The sequence below is a fragment of the Botrytis cinerea genome, chromosome 8 (genome assembly GCF_000143535.2).
Source record: "Botrytis cinerea B05.10 chromosome 8, complete sequence".
Lineage (NCBI taxonomy): Eukaryota > Fungi > Ascomycota > Leotiomycetes > Helotiales > Sclerotiniaceae > Botrytis > Botrytis cinerea.
In genome coordinates, this window is record NC_037317.1 from 1,418,883 (window position 1) to 1,439,260 (window position 20,378).

Consider the following 20,378-nt stretch of genomic DNA (forward strand, 5'->3'; position numbering starts at 1 on the left):
CATTTATTATATTGGATGCAAACATTATACACAGAGGGAATGATCCCAACTTACCATACTCGCAAGCCAAATTTATGGCCGTGATATGGTACTGCTTGTGCACTTACACTCTCGGTGAAAATTCCTACCTAGCTTCTTGACAATCTGATGTCAGCTTTTGTGGCTTCAGATGTGTGATACCAAAGTTGTTTTGAATACTACCATTCATGGACATCTAATCCTGATACATTTTCGCCCTCATAGGACGACACTACGACCATTTAGGGCGTTCACACATTTCATCCACTGAGAACCCCGTTCACCCGCCCGCGTCACTCTGAAGCATCGATTATTACTTTGTGCTCACTCTGCGACCCAGCTCATCAGCCATCAAAAGAAAAGAAGAAAGCTAACTTACCGGCAAACCCACCACCGGCTTCTCACTCATACTCCATGAATTTAAGCGCAGAGCTTTGACCTCGCCTTCATAGAAGGTTAAGCGACTTCATCTGCACCTACGATTCTTGTAAGGAACTTGGTTTGAATCGCCGCGACAAAGCCTTTTGCCCTATTTTGCGCAACATTACCATTTTGCTCTTGAAGTATAATTATGGCATTCGAGTCCGGCACAGCATATCCGGAATCCGATGCAGACGACGAGTACGAGAGAAGTGTGCATAACAGTTCCCCAGTCCTCGCCAACGATTCAGAGGATTCCGATGGCCTTTCTTCCAGCGAACACACCCCAACTACATATGGTAACCATGGCATCATGGATTCTTTACCAGATGCCATCATAACGGACTGGACTGCAGATGATTGCGCCGATTTTGTAGGTAGTCTGGGACTGCGGCAGTATGGCGATCAATTCTTAGGTATGCTTTGGAGCAGTATTGGTTGTCCTTAACCTCTTATCTAATTGAGTGGGATAGAAAACGAAATTGTTGGGGAAGCATTGGTAGCATTACAACACACCGACCTAAAGGAGATGGGAATAGCAAGTGTGGGACATCGACTCACGATTCTTAAGAGCGTCTACGACATCAAGATTAAGCAAGATGTGCCTATTGAGAGTGACCACTATGTGCCACTTTGTGAGTTGGTCGATTGGACAGCACCGAATAATCAAACTGACTTCATTTGTAGCAGCGGATGCCGAGGCCCAGTATGCCACTGCGACACTCAAAGATATCAAAAACCTGGTCGAACAACTAAGATTACGAGACGAACGAATGAGCATTGCAGAGATGGAATTACGAAGGCTGACTTCTGAGTACACTCGATTGAGGGAAGATCTCTTACCGGTATTTCGAATGCATAAGGAGGGGCAGCCGCTACCTTACCACCCTCCTGGGACCAACAATCAAAGCCCATATTCTTACGATAATAACAATACGATATCACCTCCCGCACCTACACCCTCTTCAAGTCAATCAGGAGGACTCTCGCGAAAGTTCTCAACAAAAAAGCTGTTTCTAGAATCAACGCCAAAGAATGCATCTCCTACATTTAATTTACAATCTAGCCAGGATAGATCTATGATGGAACACGCTCTCGATCCTGCAAATGCTGCCGAGCGGGCAGTCCTCTCTTCCTCACACCTTAATGCTATGAATAACGGCTCTCAATCACTGTCACCTGGACAACCTTCGCCCAATCAACCCTCCCCGACTTCCCCTCCTTCCCATATGAGTGGATCCACTCTAGCCTCACGCTCGTACCGATCAGACCAACAACCGACACCAGGCCGCAGCAATTTCCCTCAAAACGATAACGACCAATATCCCCCATCGACATACTCTCGCGATAGTACCAAACCCGCGCCTTCACGGCGAGCCCAAACACCGGCTCTTGAACCACCTTCTGGTGGGGGTGGTGCCTCAGTCGAAATATTCAAATCATTCCGCGTTAGCATGGAAGATCCGTGCTACAAGGTTTTACCTGCTGCATTAAAAAAATACAACATCAATGCACCTTGGGAACAATACGCTTTATACATCGTCTATGGGGATAAAGAAAGATGTTTGGGTATGGAAGAGAAACCGCTGATTCTATTTAAGCAATTGGACAAGGAAGGAAAAAAGCCTATGTTTATGTTGAGGAAAATCAGCCCCAATACGGAACCTGGAATACAAGATGTCCCTGGAAGTGCAGGCCTAGATGGTAGAAATGGCGGGCGCGGTGGAAACAATTCCATATACGACCCTCCTGGCGGCATTATATGATCTAGTCGATATTTTGGATTGGACATTATTTCTTGGAGTTACTGCACTGGTTTACACTGCATAGCGAAAGTAGGCGATATGACCAATTTTTGGGATAGTGTATGTGTATTGGAAAGGGAATTTTGGAAATTACAATTCAGGGTAAATCCAGTTTATTATTTTTTCGGCTAGCTAGCTGTTTTGGTATCTTTTGGTCATATTTTTATATGAGGCGTATCATGAGATGAATGGTTGAATACTCGGTTTTTGGTCGAATTCGACTGTGGGAGGGAGTTCTTGGATGAAACTCGTGGTTGGGACATACGGGTAGCCGATAGGGACAAGTCAATCCAGGGAATTTTCCTTGGATCAAGCTGAGAGGGGCTGGGTTGGCTTGCGTGGAAAAGGAACACTAGGAAATAGGAAGACATTCAAATCAAATACAGAAGATTTATTGGATATCCAACAGAAATCTATAGAGATTTACGGAGGTTTACACAGATTCATCAATTGTCAACTTTTCTGTCTTGACTTGAGTCTTTAGCTAGGTTTCATGTTGATTAGTAGGGATTAACATTCGACTAATTGATCTGGGTATCCTGTCTATTAGACAGTCAGCTTTGAAGCACTTGATAAACATTTGGAAAAGTTCTCATGCAATGCGTTGAGAAGCCTGTCTAGATTGAAATCGGAAGCTAATCAGTATACGAAGGCTCCCTCGGGCAAAAGAGTACGTAACCTGAGTATAGCATCATAGAGAACCAAACTTCGAAGCAGCGAATTAGCGAATTAGCATGCTGAACTCCCTGGTGATGATACCAATGATATACATAAAGAAGCTTATATAAGCAAATCGATTACGATACCAAAGGATCAACGATGTAAAAATAGAAATTGACTATGGGGATAACGATGCCGAAACCTAATCGAACCAATAAACGTTTATGAAGCACAGAATTGTTTGCAGATCTGATTCATCAAGAAATGTTCCAAGACATGTTCTTTGCTCTGTGCAATGGTTTACGCGTGGTGAATGCATGTGAGCGGGAAGGCTCAGCCTCATCCACGGGAACTTCAGATACTTCATAGCCCCGTGGAATGGTAATGGATACCCACCTTGCGCATTTGAGTTGATACGTTGAAGTTGTAGGCATATCATATATACACATTAACTTTGTACGAATCGTATTCGCAGTGGTGCCGAGATCCATCGTATCTACCTAACCACCACTACTAATTGTGTTTTGTGTTTCAGAGTGATAATCAAGAAACATCCAACACATCGTCCATTTGCCCATTTGCTCCTGAACGATTTGAAAAAGCCTTGAAAGACCAACCACGCCCTGTAGCTGCCCCCTCAACTCCATCAAATCATCATGCTTGACGAAAACCTCCCCACCTTCTTCTTCAAAGCTTCGACCGATACCCCTCTCTCCACTCCCATCTTCCTCCGTCAAGATGGCTCCGATCTCCAACCCGAATACCTCCTCCGCAGACCCGATACCAATCTGCCAGCCTCGAAAAATTGCTACGCCGTCGCCCTCTACGATTCTTGCAATCCCGACGTCCTCTACGCCGAAGTCTTGGTCCAGCCAGAATGGACCCAGCCCACTCTCTCGCAGGCCGAAATTCGCGCGCAGAATGGCATTCCTCCCCCGCCCGTCCCAATCGTGCCCAACAGCTTCGCTATCCAATTATACAACCCGGATCAGCAAGTGCTGGTGAAGCAAATCTCGGGCTCGTGGAACAGTTCGGCGTATTGGGAATTCGAGATGCCTCAAATTAGCTTTCGCGCCCCGTCGGCTTCGGCGCTCGATCGAAGCCAGAGTGATCCTGCATTCTCGGATTTTACTCCAAAGGTGGCGTTTAAGTGGAAGAAGGATGGGAAGTTCTCGAAAGATTTCTCGTGTTTCCTCTCGGGAAAGACGGCCGAGGGGAAAAAAAATAAGGAGCCGGATATCCCAGTGGCTATGTTTAAGGGGGGTAAAGATCTTACTATTTACCAACCCAATATGCATCGAGTTGATGTGGAAGATTTCAAGGGTCTGGAAGTCGTGCTTTTATTGTCGGCTGCAGTCATCAAGGATGTATTCTTCAATGCTAGTCGCGAAATGTTTAATATCAGTTCACCCAATGAAACTCCAGGGGCGTTGCGCAAGCGCAACAATAGCGGTCCCGTCATTCGAGAAAATGGCAGGCCTTCTATATCTCCCGTGATGTCTGGGGGAATCATGCCCGGTCTTCCGCCCCGTCGTACTTCGCATCCGCTTCCGACGGGCCCCTCTCCACCACCTACAGTAAATGCGCGTACGCAGTGGGAGATTGACGCCGAAACCGCGCGTCTAAAAGCGTTGGTTGAAGCTGAGGAGCGGGAACGTCAACGCATGGAATTATTGGAAGAGAAGCGGATCAAGAAAATGTTGGAGGATGAAGAAAAGGAACAGCGGAGGAGAGATGCCGAGGTTGCAAAGGAGACGGAACGATTGAGGAGACAGTATGGCGTTGTGTCTGTGAATGGAGATGCGAGTGCGGGTCAGGGTCCGAGAGTTCAATTTGCGCCGCAGCAGATGCCGCCGCAGAGACCGACGATTACAACGCCTTATAGTGCGCCCATGCCCGCGAGACCGATGAGTACGGGGCCCGGTCCGGCGGGCTATGCGGTCGGGAATGGATGGGCTGGGCCGAGTGGTGCTTCGTCGTCGTCGTCGTCGTCGCAGGCGAGACCGCAAGCCCAGATTAATAGTCCTTATTTGCAAGCGCCGGGTAGTGGGACGGCTAGCTCGAGTGGATTTTTTGGGGGCAAGAAGATGACGAAGATGCAGAAGAAGAGAAGTGTTTTCTTTTAGGCGTGAGGTCTGAGGTGTGATTGTGGGTTTTTGATAGAGGAGAGTTGCATGGTGCATGGTGTGTATGTGGATTGGAGTGGGATGGAGGGGTGAAGAGATAAAATTGTGACTTATTTTGTTGTTGTCGTCGTTGAGATACCTAGCATATATTTATGGAGTTGGGGGAAAAGGGTCTAGATTACTTTTATCGGGGGGATATGATATGCCATGTCTCGTTATCAGGTACTTGTTGCGTTACTTTCCATCCTTGCAGTTGAGTTTTGCATTTTCAAACGTTTTTTTTTTTCTTCTTCTTTACATGCTTGTGTGTATGTACGCATGGATTGATGGATTGATGGATTGATCGATATGTCTTTCTTTTTACTTTTATTTTGTCTTTGGAGAATATTTATAGATGTAGATACAGGTGGGTGGATGAGGGGGGAGAAGGGAGAAGGGATGGGGGGGTTGGTGATAGATAGCTAGCGTAAATATATGAATACATGAAGTTATGACTATCTATGACTGACTCTCTTGCGTGCTATCTGTTGTGTTGTGTTGTGTTGTGTATTTGGAAAATTTTATATCTCTTCTTCTTCTTCTTCTTCTTCTTCTTCTTCTTCTTCTTCTTCTTCTCACTTATATTGAACATTGAACCAAACAGCCAATATTCACCATTTTTATATCCATATCCCCAGATCCCCATTCTCCCATCCTTCTTCCTCACTACTTCGAACTTCCTCACCCAAACATCCGCATCCATACACATACAATCTCCAATCTCCAATCTCAACCCCATCCCAAACTTCGGGACAGTAGTATCAGTATTAGTATTAGTATTAGTATCAGATGTAGATGTAGATAGATTCTGGGGATGTGATTTATTATGTGGTATATATACACACATATAAACAAATAAACAAACAAATAATAAATATACATACACACCTCCAGCACCTCCAATACACAAACTCACAAAGCCACGACGCACACATGCACACGCATTCCGCATTCACAAAAAGAAACGAAACGAAACGAAACCAGGATACAAAGAGCAACCGAACTACTCACCTACTCACTCTCAGTAGAGGTTTTTCTGAACGGAATGAGGGCGGAAGACACGATACGATGACGATGACGATGACGATGACAATGACAATGAAATGGACAGGAAAGATATATATACATCTATAATAATAAAATCGAAATGAATATCTATCTATATATAGACACAGCATCCGTTCGCTCGCTCATCCTCGTACTATATGCGCCGCGGGGTATTGGCGAGATGTTGTACCTTCCTTGCTTATGAAATTTTCCATTCGAAGACGATATCTGTATTTGATATTTGATATATTTAATTGCTTACTTGCATTTCATAATGAATCTTACATATCTGTTTCTGTTTCTGTTGTATGAAAACATTCCATCTCATCTCATCCCATCCTATCCTATCATATCCTATCCTCCTATGTTATCCAGTATCACAATCCTAGTATCCAGACCTCAACCCATGTATCCATTCATTCCATCTTCCATATCCCATACCCATCTCCCTACATGATCTCTCAAATTTGTTCATAAAGTCATAAAATAATATACACATCGCGCCAGCCATGCTCTGGTAGTGCCACACCCCTCCATCTCTTTCTAATTCAGTATTCAATCCAAACGACATGATAAAATCTGATCTGTCAAATCCCGCGGCCCTCTAATCGTACAAACCACAAACAAAACAAACCCCACAAGATTTGTTATAAACATTATCATTTCCCCAGTCCCATATTTCTAATCCACCACATCTCAAATTAGAAACCATACACCCAACCCCCCATAAATCAACACCACGCCCGCTATCCATCTTTGTGATATTTTACCAAAATCGGTTGGCAAACTACCACTATTCGCATCGATATCAAACGGGCTTCCACCCCCACTAATCCCATTCCCATTCCCATTGTTCGAAGCTGCGGTTGATGTCGTTGTTGGTTTTGATGTTGATGCTACGGTGTTTGTAGATGTGGATGTAGAGGGTTGTGTTTGGGTCGTGGTTAGTGCTGTGCTGGTGCTTGTGTTTGTATCCGTATTGGAAGAAGTAGACGTTGATTCTGGGAAAGTAGATGTTGATTCTGAGGAACTAGATGTGGTTGATTTTGAGGAAGTAAAAAATGACGAGGATGATGTTTGAGTATTCGACGTTTGAGGAGGACTCGAAGTCTGCCCAGTCGTAGATTGTGCCGTCGTAGGAAGCGCAGAAAATGACGTTGTAGCAGCAGTAAAACTAGAGCTTTGGGATGAAGTCGAAGTCGGAATTGACGCGGTACTTGAAGTTGAAGTTGAAGTTGAAGTCGAACTCGATTCCGAACTCGATGATGTAGTACTCGCACTCAAAGTCGAAAATGTTGTCTCCGTCGTAGTCGTTGTAGTCGAGGATGATCTCGATTTCGTAGTAGAAGATTTGATATTCGGACACAAAGCTGCAATGATTCCACCACCTTTAACGATTCCTAATAATGTATTGGAGCCTACATTGTCTTTCGAACAAGCATTATTAACACATGTAGCCTTTGCAGTCAAGGCTGATTGGCAGTCGAGAGAACACCCATCGTTGAAGTCTGATAATTTACAGACTGAGATCGAAGTACTATATTCCACAAAGCAACCTAACGAGACCGCAGTCGGTGAGACCAATTGAAAGTTCGCAAGTGACAAGGCGTTTGTAAGACGTAGAATACAAAATAAGAAAGTAATAGTCGTTAAAAGATGCCGCCGCATCTTGAATTGATTGGTGATATCTCTGCAGACCTTCAGGTCTTGCAAAGAAAGGGAAAAAAGGTTCGAATGTATCCAAACCTGGATCACCGTCCTGGTGGAGATCTTGGGGTGGATGATGTATCCAATAATTAGATCGTAACAATGATCAGAACAATGCTCTCCAGACAGTTCGTGTTGACGGGAGTTGACAGAGTTTACTAGGTGTTGAAACTTGTCACGTTTGAGATCCTTCGTTTGTACTGGATGATCCGACTTAACACACCACAATAGCCTTGCTTTCGCGACGTAATTTGTCTGATACAACCCAACCGAGCGTTGAACTTTACTATCATGAAAAAAATAATGATACTGTTTGCGGTAGTTCGTGCCAGAACGGCACCTGTCGGCTGATGACGCAGTTCTTGAGAGGAAAGATGGGAAAAAATGAAATCCCGATGTTCTAGTGTTTGGTTCCCGTTCCGTTATAGCAATGAGCTGTTCATTTGATATGAAGTGGCAACGGCACTGTGCATAATGAATGCGGGTGCATCATGACAGGGACGAAAGAAGAGACAAGCAATACAATGAGAAAAGACATCTCCAGAGAAGAAACAAACGGCGAAGGAACAGAGGAATGAATATATGGGAATGCCAAAGTACAAGGAGTAGTACAATCAACCGGAAGAAGACGATCCAAGGAGCAAGCTGATCAAACACTCCGGAGAAAGGTAATAGGTAAAGAAAGAGAACCTACATCATTGATTCGACCTTGCGAGCATCTGAATCCAGTCTTTCAATACAGGAATACCGTGGCTTGTAAGAATTAACCCAAGTTCAACATGGCACTGGATGAAGCGCACATTTCCATCGTCTAGGCACAGTCATCTTCTCGCCCAATGGATCGAAGCAAAGCGATTGAAAAATAAATGCGAATGACATAGACTTTGTGTGGTTGTTCACCTATGAAACTTGTGAAAGGGTTTCATGGTTTCAGTTTGTGGTGAAGTGTGAAGTGCGAAAATAGTAGGACGATCCATTGGATCATGAAATGGTTCACGGGTGTGATAATAATAATACGCTTCGCCCATGTAGAATGTATTCCTGGAACTGAGGCTGATTCAGCTATGGATATATCGATGTATAAAATAAGAACATCCGGATTGAAGGAAGATAATCGAAGTGAAGCCATGATTAGAACTTTGAGGTATACGTAACACTTGTAATAGAAAGGAAGATATACTAATAATAATACGAAAGCTGGAAAGCAATATGTGAATATATATATAAATACGTAAATTTGACGATAAAAGCAAACCCCTCGTTCACCAAACTGACTCTATCAAAATACTAACCCCACCCCACCTCATCAGCAAGCCCCCATCCGATCACCTCATTGGTCCAACACACAAACAAATTCAGCCTTCAATCCAGCCTCGCCGACGAGGTCTCCAAAAAAACATACACACCAAGCCATCCATCAATTCCACATCCCCAGTCCAAGATCTACCCAGATCTACATTCTTCCTCTGAGAACCTCACCCCCAAGTTTCCTTTTAAATTCTACACTATCAATTATCTATCCATCCATCCCATCTTAACCCCAATCCCCTACTCAACCTCCCTCATCCTCCCATCCATATATCTGTCTATCTTCAAGCGCACCACACCAAACCCGCATCCATCCAAGCCCAACTCCAGCTCTACACACCCCATCAACATGGCCTCCGAACCCACCACCCCAGTGCGCGTATCAAAAAGCGCCGCGAACTACACTCCCACAACCCAAGACGCAGATTTGCGCTCGCAGATAAATTCGATATTATTAAAAGACGGTCATGTTGCCAAGTACGTCTTTGCCCTGCCCTGCCCTCTCTCCTTCCAAATCAAACCAAATCAAACCAAACCCCAGCATCTAGATAACCACTCACTCCTCGCAACAGAATCCAAGAAACCCTCCTCCACTCCCTACACTCCTCTCCTACAAATTGGCCAACTCTAATCCAGAACCACGCGCTTTCCCTCCTGCGTTCAGGACACTACACCACATTCCCGCTGCTCATCGCCAAAGTACTTGAAGACATCCGCGCCGACACAATAACATTTTCTTCATCCGACGCCTCGAATTCTTCTCCTCATGCCTCCACCAACGGATCGTCAGACAAGAAGGAAAAGGAAGCGAAAGAAAAAGACGCCGCGCCCAAAGGCAGAGGCGAGAGGGGACAAAGTCTCGCGTTGCCGAAAAGTGTCGTGGATGAAGGGGTGAGGATTACGAGGGAGTCATTAGAAGCTGTTTGTGAGGTGGTGGAGTGAACCCCCGAACGTCTGGGGGGTTGCATTTTTGGGAATTGGGCAAGGAGGGATGATGAGGAATCGGCATTGGTGTAAAGGGGGACGGAGAAGTGGGGAGGGATGTATATCACTGGTAGCAGCCTGCGTCTGTTCTGGGACCCTCTCGACATAACCACAGGAATTTAGTGAAAGGAAGTGGTGGTGGATTCAATATGGATGTATGGACAAACCGGAATCGACTTCTAAGAGAAATCTCCCAGGCCCGCCTCTTTTACATCATTTATCAACAAAGACAAAGCAGAGAAAAGGAAGAGATGCATAGGTGGTCAGTGTGCAGTATTTCTTCATTATAAGTAATGAGTGAACTACCTGTGGAGTATACTAGGAGTTTAAAAGAACATTTGGGATTTGGGAATGATGAGGGATTACAAGGCCGGGACTGTTCTGGGCGCATACGTTAAATTTATTGCACAAGAGAATCATGGACGAATATCATGTAGAATGATCGAGGCTCCATGCATACCCAAGCGGCGTTTTTAGGATTAAAAATTCATTTCAGCAGGTCTTTTATAGATCATTATATATCCTACCAATCACTTCATTTTACATGCATGCAGATTCGAACTGTAATGAAATATGTTTTTATAAGGTATTCTATGCTAAGGGCACCACCTTGGCCACATATCGCCATGAATGAAACTCTCCATACCTCTCCCAACCCTCCATGCAATGACTTTTAGGGGTCATAAATGCAACTTTGCTCTGTAGAAATCTCTAGACTCTACGTCAAAGTCCACCGGGCCAAATGCCCTCCCAATCGTTAGCTCCTCATGTATGCTGTAAAATGACGTAAAAATATGGTATTAAGAGTACAAATTTAGTCGTAAAGACTGTCGTCGTTGCCAGCATCACCGAATCCAGCAGCACCTCCACCGTTAGCCTCAGCGGCCTCACCAGCTTCTGGGAACTTGAAGAAAGCTCCAGGCCCAGAGCTCTTCATGCTCTGAGCGAATGCCTCATATCGGCGGATTTCGACATCAGAAACGGATCGTCTGGCTTGTGACATGGCCTCCTCGAAATGAGCCTTGGTCAATTTTGGAACTGGGTCCTCAACATCTTCTTCCTCCATGTCAACATCGCCACCGGCAGCCTCAAGAGCCTTGCGGCGTTCGATATCCAAAGAAATGGATTCTTTGATGGCGAGCTTGACGGCACGTTGGGTGATGAATCCCAAATCAGCACCAGAGAAGCCGTGAGTACGGGATGCGATGTAGCTAAGATCAACATCATCGGCGACTGGGGTCTTTCTGAGTTGTGCCTTCAAGATACCAGCACGAGAGCTCTCGTTAGGAAGTGGAACGTAGACAAGTGTGTCAAGACGACCAGGTCTGCAAAGAGCGTTGTCAAGTTGCTCAGGTCTGTTGGTAGCACCAATGACGAAAACGTTCTTTTTCGAGGTCATACCATCCATTTCTATGTAAAAATTAGCTTCCACTCACACGTGCTAGAAAGACGAATAAACTTACCAGTCAAAAGTTGGTTGACAACACGGTCAGAAGCTCCACCAGCATCGCCGTTAGATCCACCACGAGACTTGGCAATAGAATCCAGTTCATCGAGGAAAACAACACAAGGTGCGGCAGCACGAGCCTTGTCGAAAATATCTCTGATGTTGGACTCAGATTCACCGAACCACATACTCAGCAATTCTGGACCCTTGACTGAAATGAAGTTGGCGGAACACTCGTTGGCAACAGCCTTGGCGAGCAAGGTCTTACCAGTACCAGGAGGACCGTAAAACAAGACACCACGAGATGGAGAAAGACCAAACTTGAGGAACTTCTCTGGGTGATCGACAGGGTATTGCACGCTCTCGATGAGCTCGCGCTTGACCTCTTCCAATCCTCCGATGTCGTCCCAACGAACATTTGGAACTTCGACAACTGCAACTTCGCGAAGAGCAGATGGGTTGGAGACACCGAGGGCGAAACGGAAGTTGTCCATGGTAACACCAAGGGAGTCGAGAACCTCGGCGTCGATGGTATCTTCATCAAGATCGATAAGATCCATCTTTTCACGAATTTGCTGCATGGCAGCTTCGGAGCAGAGGGAGGCAACATCAGAACCGACATAACCGTGAGTCTCAGAGGCGATTTGCTCGAGATCAACATCCTCGCCCAACTTCATGTTCTTGGTGTGGATTTGAAGGATTTCAAGACGACCAGTTGGATCAGGGATACCAATGTCGACTTCACGATCGAAACGACCGAAACGACGGAGAGCAGGATCGATGGAGTTAGGTCTGTTTGTGGCGGCCATGACAACAACATTGGATCTAGCCTTCATGCCGTCCATGAGTGTAAGCAATTGAGAGACAACACGACGTTCGACTTCTCCGTTGGTCTTGTCACGCTTTGGTGCAATAGAGTCGATCTCGTCGATGAAGATGATCGCAGGGGAATTCTTCTCAGCCTCTTCGAAAGCCTTACGCAAATTCGATTCGGATTCACCGGCCATCTTTGACATAATCTCGGGTCCGTTGATCAAGAAAAAGAAAGCACCGGTCTCGTTTGCAACGGCTCTAGCCATGAGTGTCTTACCAGTACCTGGTGGACCAAACATGAGAACACCACGAGGAGGCTTGATACCGATAGACTTAAATAATTGGGGATGTCTTAATGGCAACTCAACCATCTCTCTGATCTGTGCCATTTGCTTTCTGCATCCTCCAATGTCGTCGTATCCGACCTCGTTCAAATTGCCTTCCTCGTCTTCACGCTGGATGGGCTCTCCTTCGCAGTGGATGACTGTATCTTGAGCCACGATTCCGTACTCGGGAGGGTCGACCTCAACAACCTTGAATTCAACTTGTCTCATACCACCACGAACTGTGAAAAGATCGCCTTGTCGTACAGGTCGGTAGGCTTCGCGGAAATATGGTGCTAAGAAAACATCAAATAAAGATCCTGTGAGACCTTCGACAGTATCGGCGATAGGGAGGACTGCAATGCGCTTGGCCTATCGACATATTAGCATCTTGAAGATGTCCGCAGACTCTTTGATACTCACATATTTGATATCCGGACATGGGTGAACGGTAATAACGTCACCGTGCTTAACACGGAGGTTATGTCTTACAACACGGTTCATACGTGCGCTTCCATCGTCGAGATCGTCATCAGCAAGAACAATGAGAACAGTGTCCTTGCGTTTCTTTCCCTTAACTAAAACGGTATCTCCACGGAACAATTGTAAAGTTTCCATAGTATTGTTAGAGAGAGCGATAACAGAGTTATCATCGTTGATAGCATCAGTAACCCTGTTGCCACCGCCTGTCAGTTCAAATCTTCGGCCGAGGTGGGGTGTTTGTTGGATATACTCACATCAACGAATTTGGCTTCTTCTTCTTCTTTAAGATAGCGGTTGCAATATCATCGTTCTGTAATTTGAAGATTTAGTAAGTTTTCGATTTCGATTTTGTTATCGTCATATAGTGGCGGTTGGTAGATCAACTTACGCCTTTGTGCTCAGCACCAGATGCATCACTAGCAACCATGTTAGTATTGTGTTTTTCTCCCGGTAATGAACTGGCAGACGCGGATATGCTTACTTGAGATTGACCTTCTTCTTGTGCTCGACATGGTCGGGTTCAGCAGACATGTTGACAGAGAGTTGAGCTTGACAGTCGTAACAAATATTCAGGTCCGTTGGTAAATTGTCCTTTCAGATGGCGACAGAGTTTAATATGAAAGGTGACTTTATCAAAGTAAGAAAGAAGAGGTGGATGAAAGATAGATTGAACTTTCCGGGAGGATGGATGGGTTTTGTAGGAATTTATGGAAAGAAGAGGTTGTGTTGGAGATCAAGACAGCTCTAAGATGGCTGTATTAGTTAAGGTAGCCGTGGTAGCGTCGTTAGAATATGACGGAACCACACTAAATTTGGTAGGTTGAGCTTTTGAATCTTTCTATTGGTTTCTTCCGCTTAAACGCAGCGTAGGAGACGTAGGAAACGTAGTAGGTTGGGGTACAATCAAATCAGGATGGGTGAATAATCGAGAACGTCGGGGCGTAGGGGCGTAGGCAGCGAGAAGGCCACGCATATAATTCAATGCCTGGTACGTAGCGGAGAGGACAGAGAGATGGGATGGCAGGTAGGGAGGTATTGGCAGATGGTATGATCAGTAATGCAATAACAAGTCAGCCTCGCATGGCACAGAATGTCGTAGAATCCATAGAGAGATAGAGAGAGAGAGAGAGAGATAGATGTATTGTGCTATATAATATAATATGACTTTGCCTCTCAACATTCCATTTCCCACTGCGATTGGAACATCATCTTTACCTGTGCTATGTAGACATTCGATACCTATCGATCTTTACCGGCGATAGAGATGAAGCTCAAACCACATACCCGAACCGCCCAGATCCAACAATCCCTTTGGACCCGAGTCACGAAAGGCCATGCAACATCAGTATGCCTCAACAATTCAAACATATATCAATAGGTTTAGAACCCCAACTTCCAACTTTCAAACCTTTCGAGTTCATTAGTGTTCCCATCTGTTCCCATCTGTTGCCATTGAAGTTCGCCAGCAACACCTGTAGGACGAAGAACAAGCCCGCCATACCATACCGATCCGACGGTACACTAGAGAGAAAGACAAACTTCCTTCCCCCCCTTTACCCTCAGTGCCACACCCAAGACACATATATAAAAGCACCCACGCCTCTTGTACAACGCCCCAGGCCAGAAAAGTCTATTATGGTTCATGTGTTCTGGAAAGTTCTAGAATACCGAATGATTGCAAATATTGATCTGCATGATGTGAAGGGATGTCTATATGTGGCGATTTCAGAATCATCATCCGCGCTGGTGATGTTCACGAGAATGGAGGTATTGAGGAAGTAAGTGGTCAGATGGATACGGTTTCTTGCCTGCACGAGTGAATGGCATCTATTTTCTTCACGATTGATTCTACAAGCATTTCACATAGACAGAGTTGAAGAATGCCAATGCTGGCACAGTGGCGAAAGAGCCTCGTTCAATTTTATCTAACATCATTCTATAATTGGAGAATTAACCATAGTAGAAGATGAGGCGAAGAAAGAGCATAGTGGAGTGGAGCACTCGATGTACGTATATGTGTTTTGCTTCCTCTGATCCGCGCGCTTATTTTAGAGATTGATGGGAGGGAGGGGCGGACTACTCGGTACAGCCAGTCTACTAGGCACTCGTAATACCGATGAGGCTGTGGCACTATGCATGAGGATTGCTGGGGCAATTTATATCAGGAGGGAAGGATTAATAAGTTTATGGTTAAAAGAGGAGATGATGGGGCAATTCTTACTCTAGCAGAAACCAGCATCTATGTAGAAATATATGCTATGCATATTTCACCTATCAAACAAATCACCCTCCTAAACATTGAAACCGCATATTAGAAAGAGAGAGAAAATGATCATATTCATTCAATCCTCAAAGTATAGTATAGCAGCGCCCTCGAACTCCCCGAACGACTCTCCACGAGCTCGAGCCGGAGATTCTATAAAAAACACCAATGCAAAGTTCAAGAAGGAACCAAAACCAGTCTATCCCGGAAATTCGTTATTTGTTACACGCGCTCCTCATTCCCATCTACCCGACCAACCCGCCCATTTTCTTTTTTTATCTCCTCCCTCTTATCATCTATTCTCTAGAAACATCACGTCCGAAAGCCTTAGACTTGAGCCAATCGAGGACCACCAAAACACGATTGCGTGCTAGAATCCATGTTAGTCAAAATGAATGGGAGACAAGGGGTTAGTGGAACTTACTGCTGAAACACATGCTCAAGTATGCACTTCTCCAGAACAGGTATGTCAAATTACCACCGGTAGCAAAGTTACCATTCAACCAGCTAACATCTGCAACAGCTCTTTCACTACCAATGTATGCCATGGAACCTTGATGTGTGTAGTGGAAAGGCTTGATGTCCTTAACTCTTCTCAATTGCTTCTCATGCGCTTCAATATCCTTAGCAACTTGGGCGGCGTTTCCAGGCCCAAGGTTCAAAGATGAACTCAACTCTTGGATTTCGTGTTCGATGGTATCGGTCTTTGCCATGGTGTTAAAGAGACGGGCTAAGAAAGCTCCTTCTTGTGATGCTACTTGAGCTGTTGGTGCATATCCTGCAACTGCGCAATCACCAGTGGCCCAGATGTCCTTGGTTCCTTGAACAACGAGATACTCGTTCACGGCGAGACCTCTCCTTGAGTCTTTTTGAGCGGGGATTTGTGCCATGAGGTCCCTGACAACAGGGCGGACGGCATTTCCGGTGGCCCAAACAAGGAGACCGTAAGGCATGACCTCAGTGAACTTCTTTCCATCTGGTCCAATGGCCTCGGCTTCGACGGTCTTATCAGTGACTTTCTTAACGGCCGTCTTAGTCTTGATAGTAATTTTCTCCTCCTTGAAAGTTGACTCGGTGTATTCGATCAATTGCTTGGAGAACATAGGAAGAACATTTGGAAGAGCTTCGATGAGAGTAACCTTGAACTTGTCGCTAATTTCTGGAACCCACTTCTTGATATCTTGATCGAAGAAATCTTGAAGTTCACCAGCGAATTCAACACCAGTAGGTCCACCGCCAACGACAACCATGTGCAAAAGACGTTCAACTTCCTCTGGGGATTGGTCCTTGAAAGTGGCAGTCTCTACACAGTCCATAATCTTCTTTCTGATTGCTTGTGCGTCACCGATCTCCTTCAAAAAGCAAGAATTCTCTTTGACACCAGGAATTCCAAAAGTTGCGTTTTCTGCACCAACACTGACGACCAACATATCGTATGAGACCTCGGTAGTGTGGGAAGCTCCTTTGACATCAGAGTTGTCGTTGATGGAGATAGTCTTCTTCTCGGGGTCGATTTTGGTGGCTTCGGCTTCGTAGAATTTAACAGCAGCTTTCTTATGTCTGGTAATGCTTCTGATAGGCTCCATGATGGATCTGTGCTCGACGGTACCAGTTGTACATGATGGCAAAAGAGGGGTGAACAGGAAGTAGTTTCGTGGGGAGATAACAATAACATTGTAGTTTTCCGTGTCGAGTTTCTTCAAAAGAGACACAGCACCCCATCCAGTACCTAGCCAATTGATGTCAGCTATCCATATGGAAAGTGGAGACACGTATTGTGCGTACCAAGAATGACCAAGTTTTTCTTGGTTGGATCTGGCTGGAATTGCTCCTCTGGATGTCGAAGTTCCCAAACTTCATATCCAAGATAAGCGGCTCCTCCGATCAAAGACAAATACGTGAGACGCCAACTATATCTCAAGAATCTAAATCGCTTTGGCTTCTTCACAATAACAGGAGCGACATCTGCGTAAGTGCGTTGGGCAATTTGGGAGATTGCAGTCTTGTTGGCATTGACTCTGGCATTGGGTCGCGCACTGGAGAGAAGGACCCGATTTGACGTCGCATATGATCGTTGAGCGATGGTTCGAAGACCAACAGCTGAGGCCGGCAACCTCATCATTCTTGTCGCTAACGCCATACTCCTGGAACTCCTGAAATGGAGGAGGTGAGGGCTGTAGGGGAATGCGGAAAGGAATGGAGAAGTATAGTGAAGTCAGAAATATCAAATTATCAAACTGAAAGGGAATTTTTTATTTTGATAAAAGCTAGGATTATGATTCCAAGCTAAAATGTACAGGGATAAAATTACGCACCGGAGCCGATAGAAAGATAAGCTCAACTTTTTACCAACGCTTCATCACACAAGATTGATTTGATTTGATTGATTAATTGGCATGCGGCCTAAAGGAAAAAAAAAACCTCGGAATCAAATGCAAATTGCAGCTGGCCAAGAGAAGGTTGTCTGGATAAATCACTCACTCACACCTCTGGGGAGGCAGGTATACTGAGGATCGAGGAAGAGGACCACTTGACCGCACGCATTAGATCATGGACGTTGAAATACAACTACAAACATCTTTCCCTGGGCAGCACTATATGGAAAGAAAAGACGTCGAAAAGACGTGGATTTGTCTGCACATTGCCCAAGAGTCAAGACACGCCCACCACCTGCCTACACATCGGATATTGAAATGGTGCAATCGTGGGTCTGGTTAGGTGGTACTTCGGTGGCACTGTGATGGAGACGATGCTTTTCTTCACCACTTGTATTTCGGGAAATGTCAATTCGGTTTGTAAAATTTGGTATGTGGAGTCCGCCACAAAATCAGACTCTTCGGCGCCCTCTCTTTATTGTGGTTCATGATACCTCGCACCTGTGAGTAGCAGTTGGCCAGACTCCAAGGAAGCCCAGATACAGCAATTCGGATGAAATCATCCTTTATACAGGCACTGACAGGTCAATTGGAGTGTTATGATTCCTACCCTGTACTATCTATCCTATCTACCAGGCACCTGAACATTGTCCCAGTCATTTTCGGTCTGTTCGGAGATTTTGGAAAGTTTACCGGATTTCCGAACCACCGAAAGTGCCAATGATGATTGGACAAACCATGCCATGCCGAGTCTTGGGACACTGGAGTTCTCCAATTCATTAACACAGAAAGGTTCATCTAATCCGTGCCTATGAGGCGAGAACGATCACACCGTCATAATTTGACGGGGTTTAGCGAAGAAGAGCGACCGTCTAGCATCTACAAAGATAGAGGCGCATTCTCACACATCCTTTTTAGATCCTTTCGAATCTGTTTGTGGTTCTCTAGTCATACAATAGATATTGCAAGTATCACCTTCATCGTCGCAAACCATCTTCTTTTCAAAATGGAATCCGAAGGTTTCGTATATCTTCATGTTGGGAACATCCCGACTAGATTCAAGATAGCATCTTTTTCCTTCTGCGTCAGCAATGCTAGTTACTTCCTTGGCTAGCGCCTTTCCGATTCCTCTTCCTTGAGCGTCAGGATGAACAACCATTATATTTAGAAAGTAGTAGCCTTGAGGGTCGGTCCAAATATTAGACTGGGCTTCTGCTTGCCTGTCCTTCCAGATGTAATAACGCTGTGGCGAATCTACGTCAGTATTCTTCCCAGGACTGCTAATTTTCAACCCTCGAGATATCGACCTCCACCTAATGATAGCACTTGGTCGTCTCATGAATCTATTAAAAGGGTATGTAACAAAGATAGAGAGTATTTAATTGGGGATGAGGGGAAACATTCAAAAGCGTCAGGAGTAGGGCTGGCTTAGCCATTGCTTATATGACTTAGTTTGCTGCTTGTAGAACTTGGCAACCTTTGTCTAGAGTCTCATCTTCGGAACAAAAGAACCCGTCAAACAAAATGCCAGTAGTAGATAGCTTGAAATTCACGCCGACAAAAGAAACAGAGATAAGGGCAACACAGGAAGACAAATAGCACTCATGACTTTGAGGCACTTGCGCGAAGGAAATGAGACAGAATATGCGATATATTATGTCTTGCTTACCTTCACATTTAGGCCACCTCGACCGTACCAAATATTCACACCGACTTGTTGAGCCCACATGGCCCAACTGTCAATCCATTCTGCCCACGTCTCCGGCGATCCAGCAGATTTGGGTGGTAACCACATTGCAACGCCCAAAACCCGATGACTTTGAGAGTCTTTAGCAACATAGAACAAGCCGTTTCGAATTCCCCATCGACAACGAATGCCAAGAGATACCGAGTTTCTGACCAGGTTCAGCTGTCAAAAATTTGTGTCAGTGACGAACAAACGAGATAATAGCAGGTATCACGAAACACGCCTTCGTGATGATTTCAGCTGAAAGCGAATCGGAACCAATACTTGCTACGGCGCTTGAAAATGCGAAGAAAAACTCTACCTTTGATCGATCATTGTAAATCCACAGGTTGTAAGGATCTTCTTTAAATGCTTCCTGAATAGTGTTCACAGCTCCAGGTATGTCATCTTCTGTAAGCCGAGATATGGTGAAGGCCATGGTGAGAACTCGAACTGAGATCAAAGGAAGAAATAGCTAAGTACGGTGGTGAATGGGTGTGGGTTAAGAATTTTTACAGCAGTATTTACATGACTGTCCCCATTCTCAATGTTGTGCTAGACAATGATGGTTATCAGAGAGAAAGCTGGACACATGAATTGGTGTTCGTTATCTGTGAATGGCTGCAGCCGCTTTAAAGACATGTTCTTTCTATTCTATTTTCGGCCATTCTCGCCATGGAATCTCCTGCAAAATTAAAGTGGCAGCCATGTCGGAACCGAAATGGACTTCTGCTGAAGCCACGATACTTCCAGTGGGTGGCTGTGAAGACGGATCTTCAATGGAGTTTGGGGGAGTGCATTGAGATGTAAATTGCTTTTATATTTGAAGATTTT

General features: G+C 45.1%; 7 protein-coding genes across 7 annotated transcripts; 3 read left to right on the forward strand and 4 right to left on the reverse strand.

Moving 5' to 3' along the window:
• The first annotated feature begins 33 nt into the window (after nt 1-33).
• On the forward strand, nt 34-3,004 carry Bcste50. Its single transcript, XM_001553895.2, has 3 exons — nt 34-854; nt 912-1,073; nt 1,126-3,004. The coding sequence occupies exons 1-3, from the start codon at nt 590-592 to the stop codon at nt 2,202-2,204; spliced, it is 1,506 nt and encodes a 501-aa protein (XP_001553945.1). The 5' UTR covers nt 34-589; the 3' UTR covers nt 2,205-3,004.
• Nucleotides 3,005-3,278: 274 nt separating this feature from the next.
• Nucleotides 3,279-5,530, forward strand: BCIN_08g03670 (hypothetical protein). The gene has a single exon (XM_001553896.2). The coding sequence runs from the start codon at nt 3,560-3,562 to the stop codon at nt 5,027-5,029; it is 1,470 nt and encodes a 489-aa protein (XP_001553946.1). The 5' UTR covers nt 3,279-3,559; the 3' UTR covers nt 5,030-5,530.
• A 759-nt stretch (nt 5,531-6,289) lies between these two features.
• BCIN_08g03680 (hypothetical protein) lies at nt 6,290-7,822 on the reverse strand. The gene has a single exon (XM_024694594.1). The coding sequence runs from the start codon at nt 7,781-7,783 to the stop codon at nt 6,812-6,814; it is 972 nt and encodes a 323-aa protein (XP_024550384.1). The 5' UTR covers nt 7,784-7,822; the 3' UTR covers nt 6,290-6,811.
• A 1,242-nt stretch (nt 7,823-9,064) lies between these two features.
• On the forward strand, nt 9,065-10,628 carry BCIN_08g03690 (hypothetical protein). The gene is made up of 2 exons (XM_001553899.2): nt 9,065-9,607; nt 9,703-10,628. Exons 1-2 carry the CDS (start codon nt 9,480-9,482, stop codon nt 10,070-10,072), a joined length of 498 nt encoding a protein of 165 aa, XP_001553949.2. The 5' UTR covers nt 9,065-9,479; the 3' UTR covers nt 10,073-10,628.
• Nucleotides 10,629-10,663: 35 nt separating this feature from the next.
• On the reverse strand, nt 10,664-14,284 carry Bccdc48. Its single transcript, XM_001553900.2, has 6 exons — nt 13,662-14,284; nt 13,569-13,596; nt 13,435-13,490; nt 13,121-13,370; nt 11,578-13,069; nt 10,664-11,524 (listed from the first exon to the last, which is right to left on the reverse strand). The coding sequence occupies exons 1-6, from the start codon at nt 13,709-13,711 to the stop codon at nt 10,929-10,931; spliced, it is 2,472 nt and encodes an 823-aa protein (XP_001553950.1). The 5' UTR covers nt 13,712-14,284; the 3' UTR covers nt 10,664-10,928.
• Nucleotides 14,285-15,367: 1,083 nt separating this feature from the next.
• Nucleotides 15,368-17,847, reverse strand: Bcnde2. The gene is made up of 3 exons (XM_001553902.2): nt 17,229-17,847; nt 15,868-17,172; nt 15,368-15,813 (listed from the first exon to the last, which is right to left on the reverse strand). The coding sequence occupies exons 1-3, from the start codon at nt 17,563-17,565 to the stop codon at nt 15,740-15,742; spliced, it is 1,716 nt and encodes a 571-aa protein (XP_001553952.1). The 5' UTR covers nt 17,566-17,847; the 3' UTR covers nt 15,368-15,739.
• Nucleotides 17,848-18,396: 549 nt separating this feature from the next.
• Nucleotides 18,397-20,118, reverse strand: BCIN_08g03720 (hypothetical protein). The gene is made up of 3 exons (XM_024694595.1): nt 19,867-20,118; nt 19,488-19,727; nt 18,397-19,061 (listed from the first exon to the last, which is right to left on the reverse strand). Exons 1-3 carry the CDS (start codon nt 19,981-19,983, stop codon nt 18,720-18,722), a joined length of 699 nt encoding a protein of 232 aa, XP_024550385.1. The 5' UTR covers nt 19,984-20,118; the 3' UTR covers nt 18,397-18,719.
• Between the last annotated feature and the right edge of the window lie 260 nt (nt 20,119-20,378).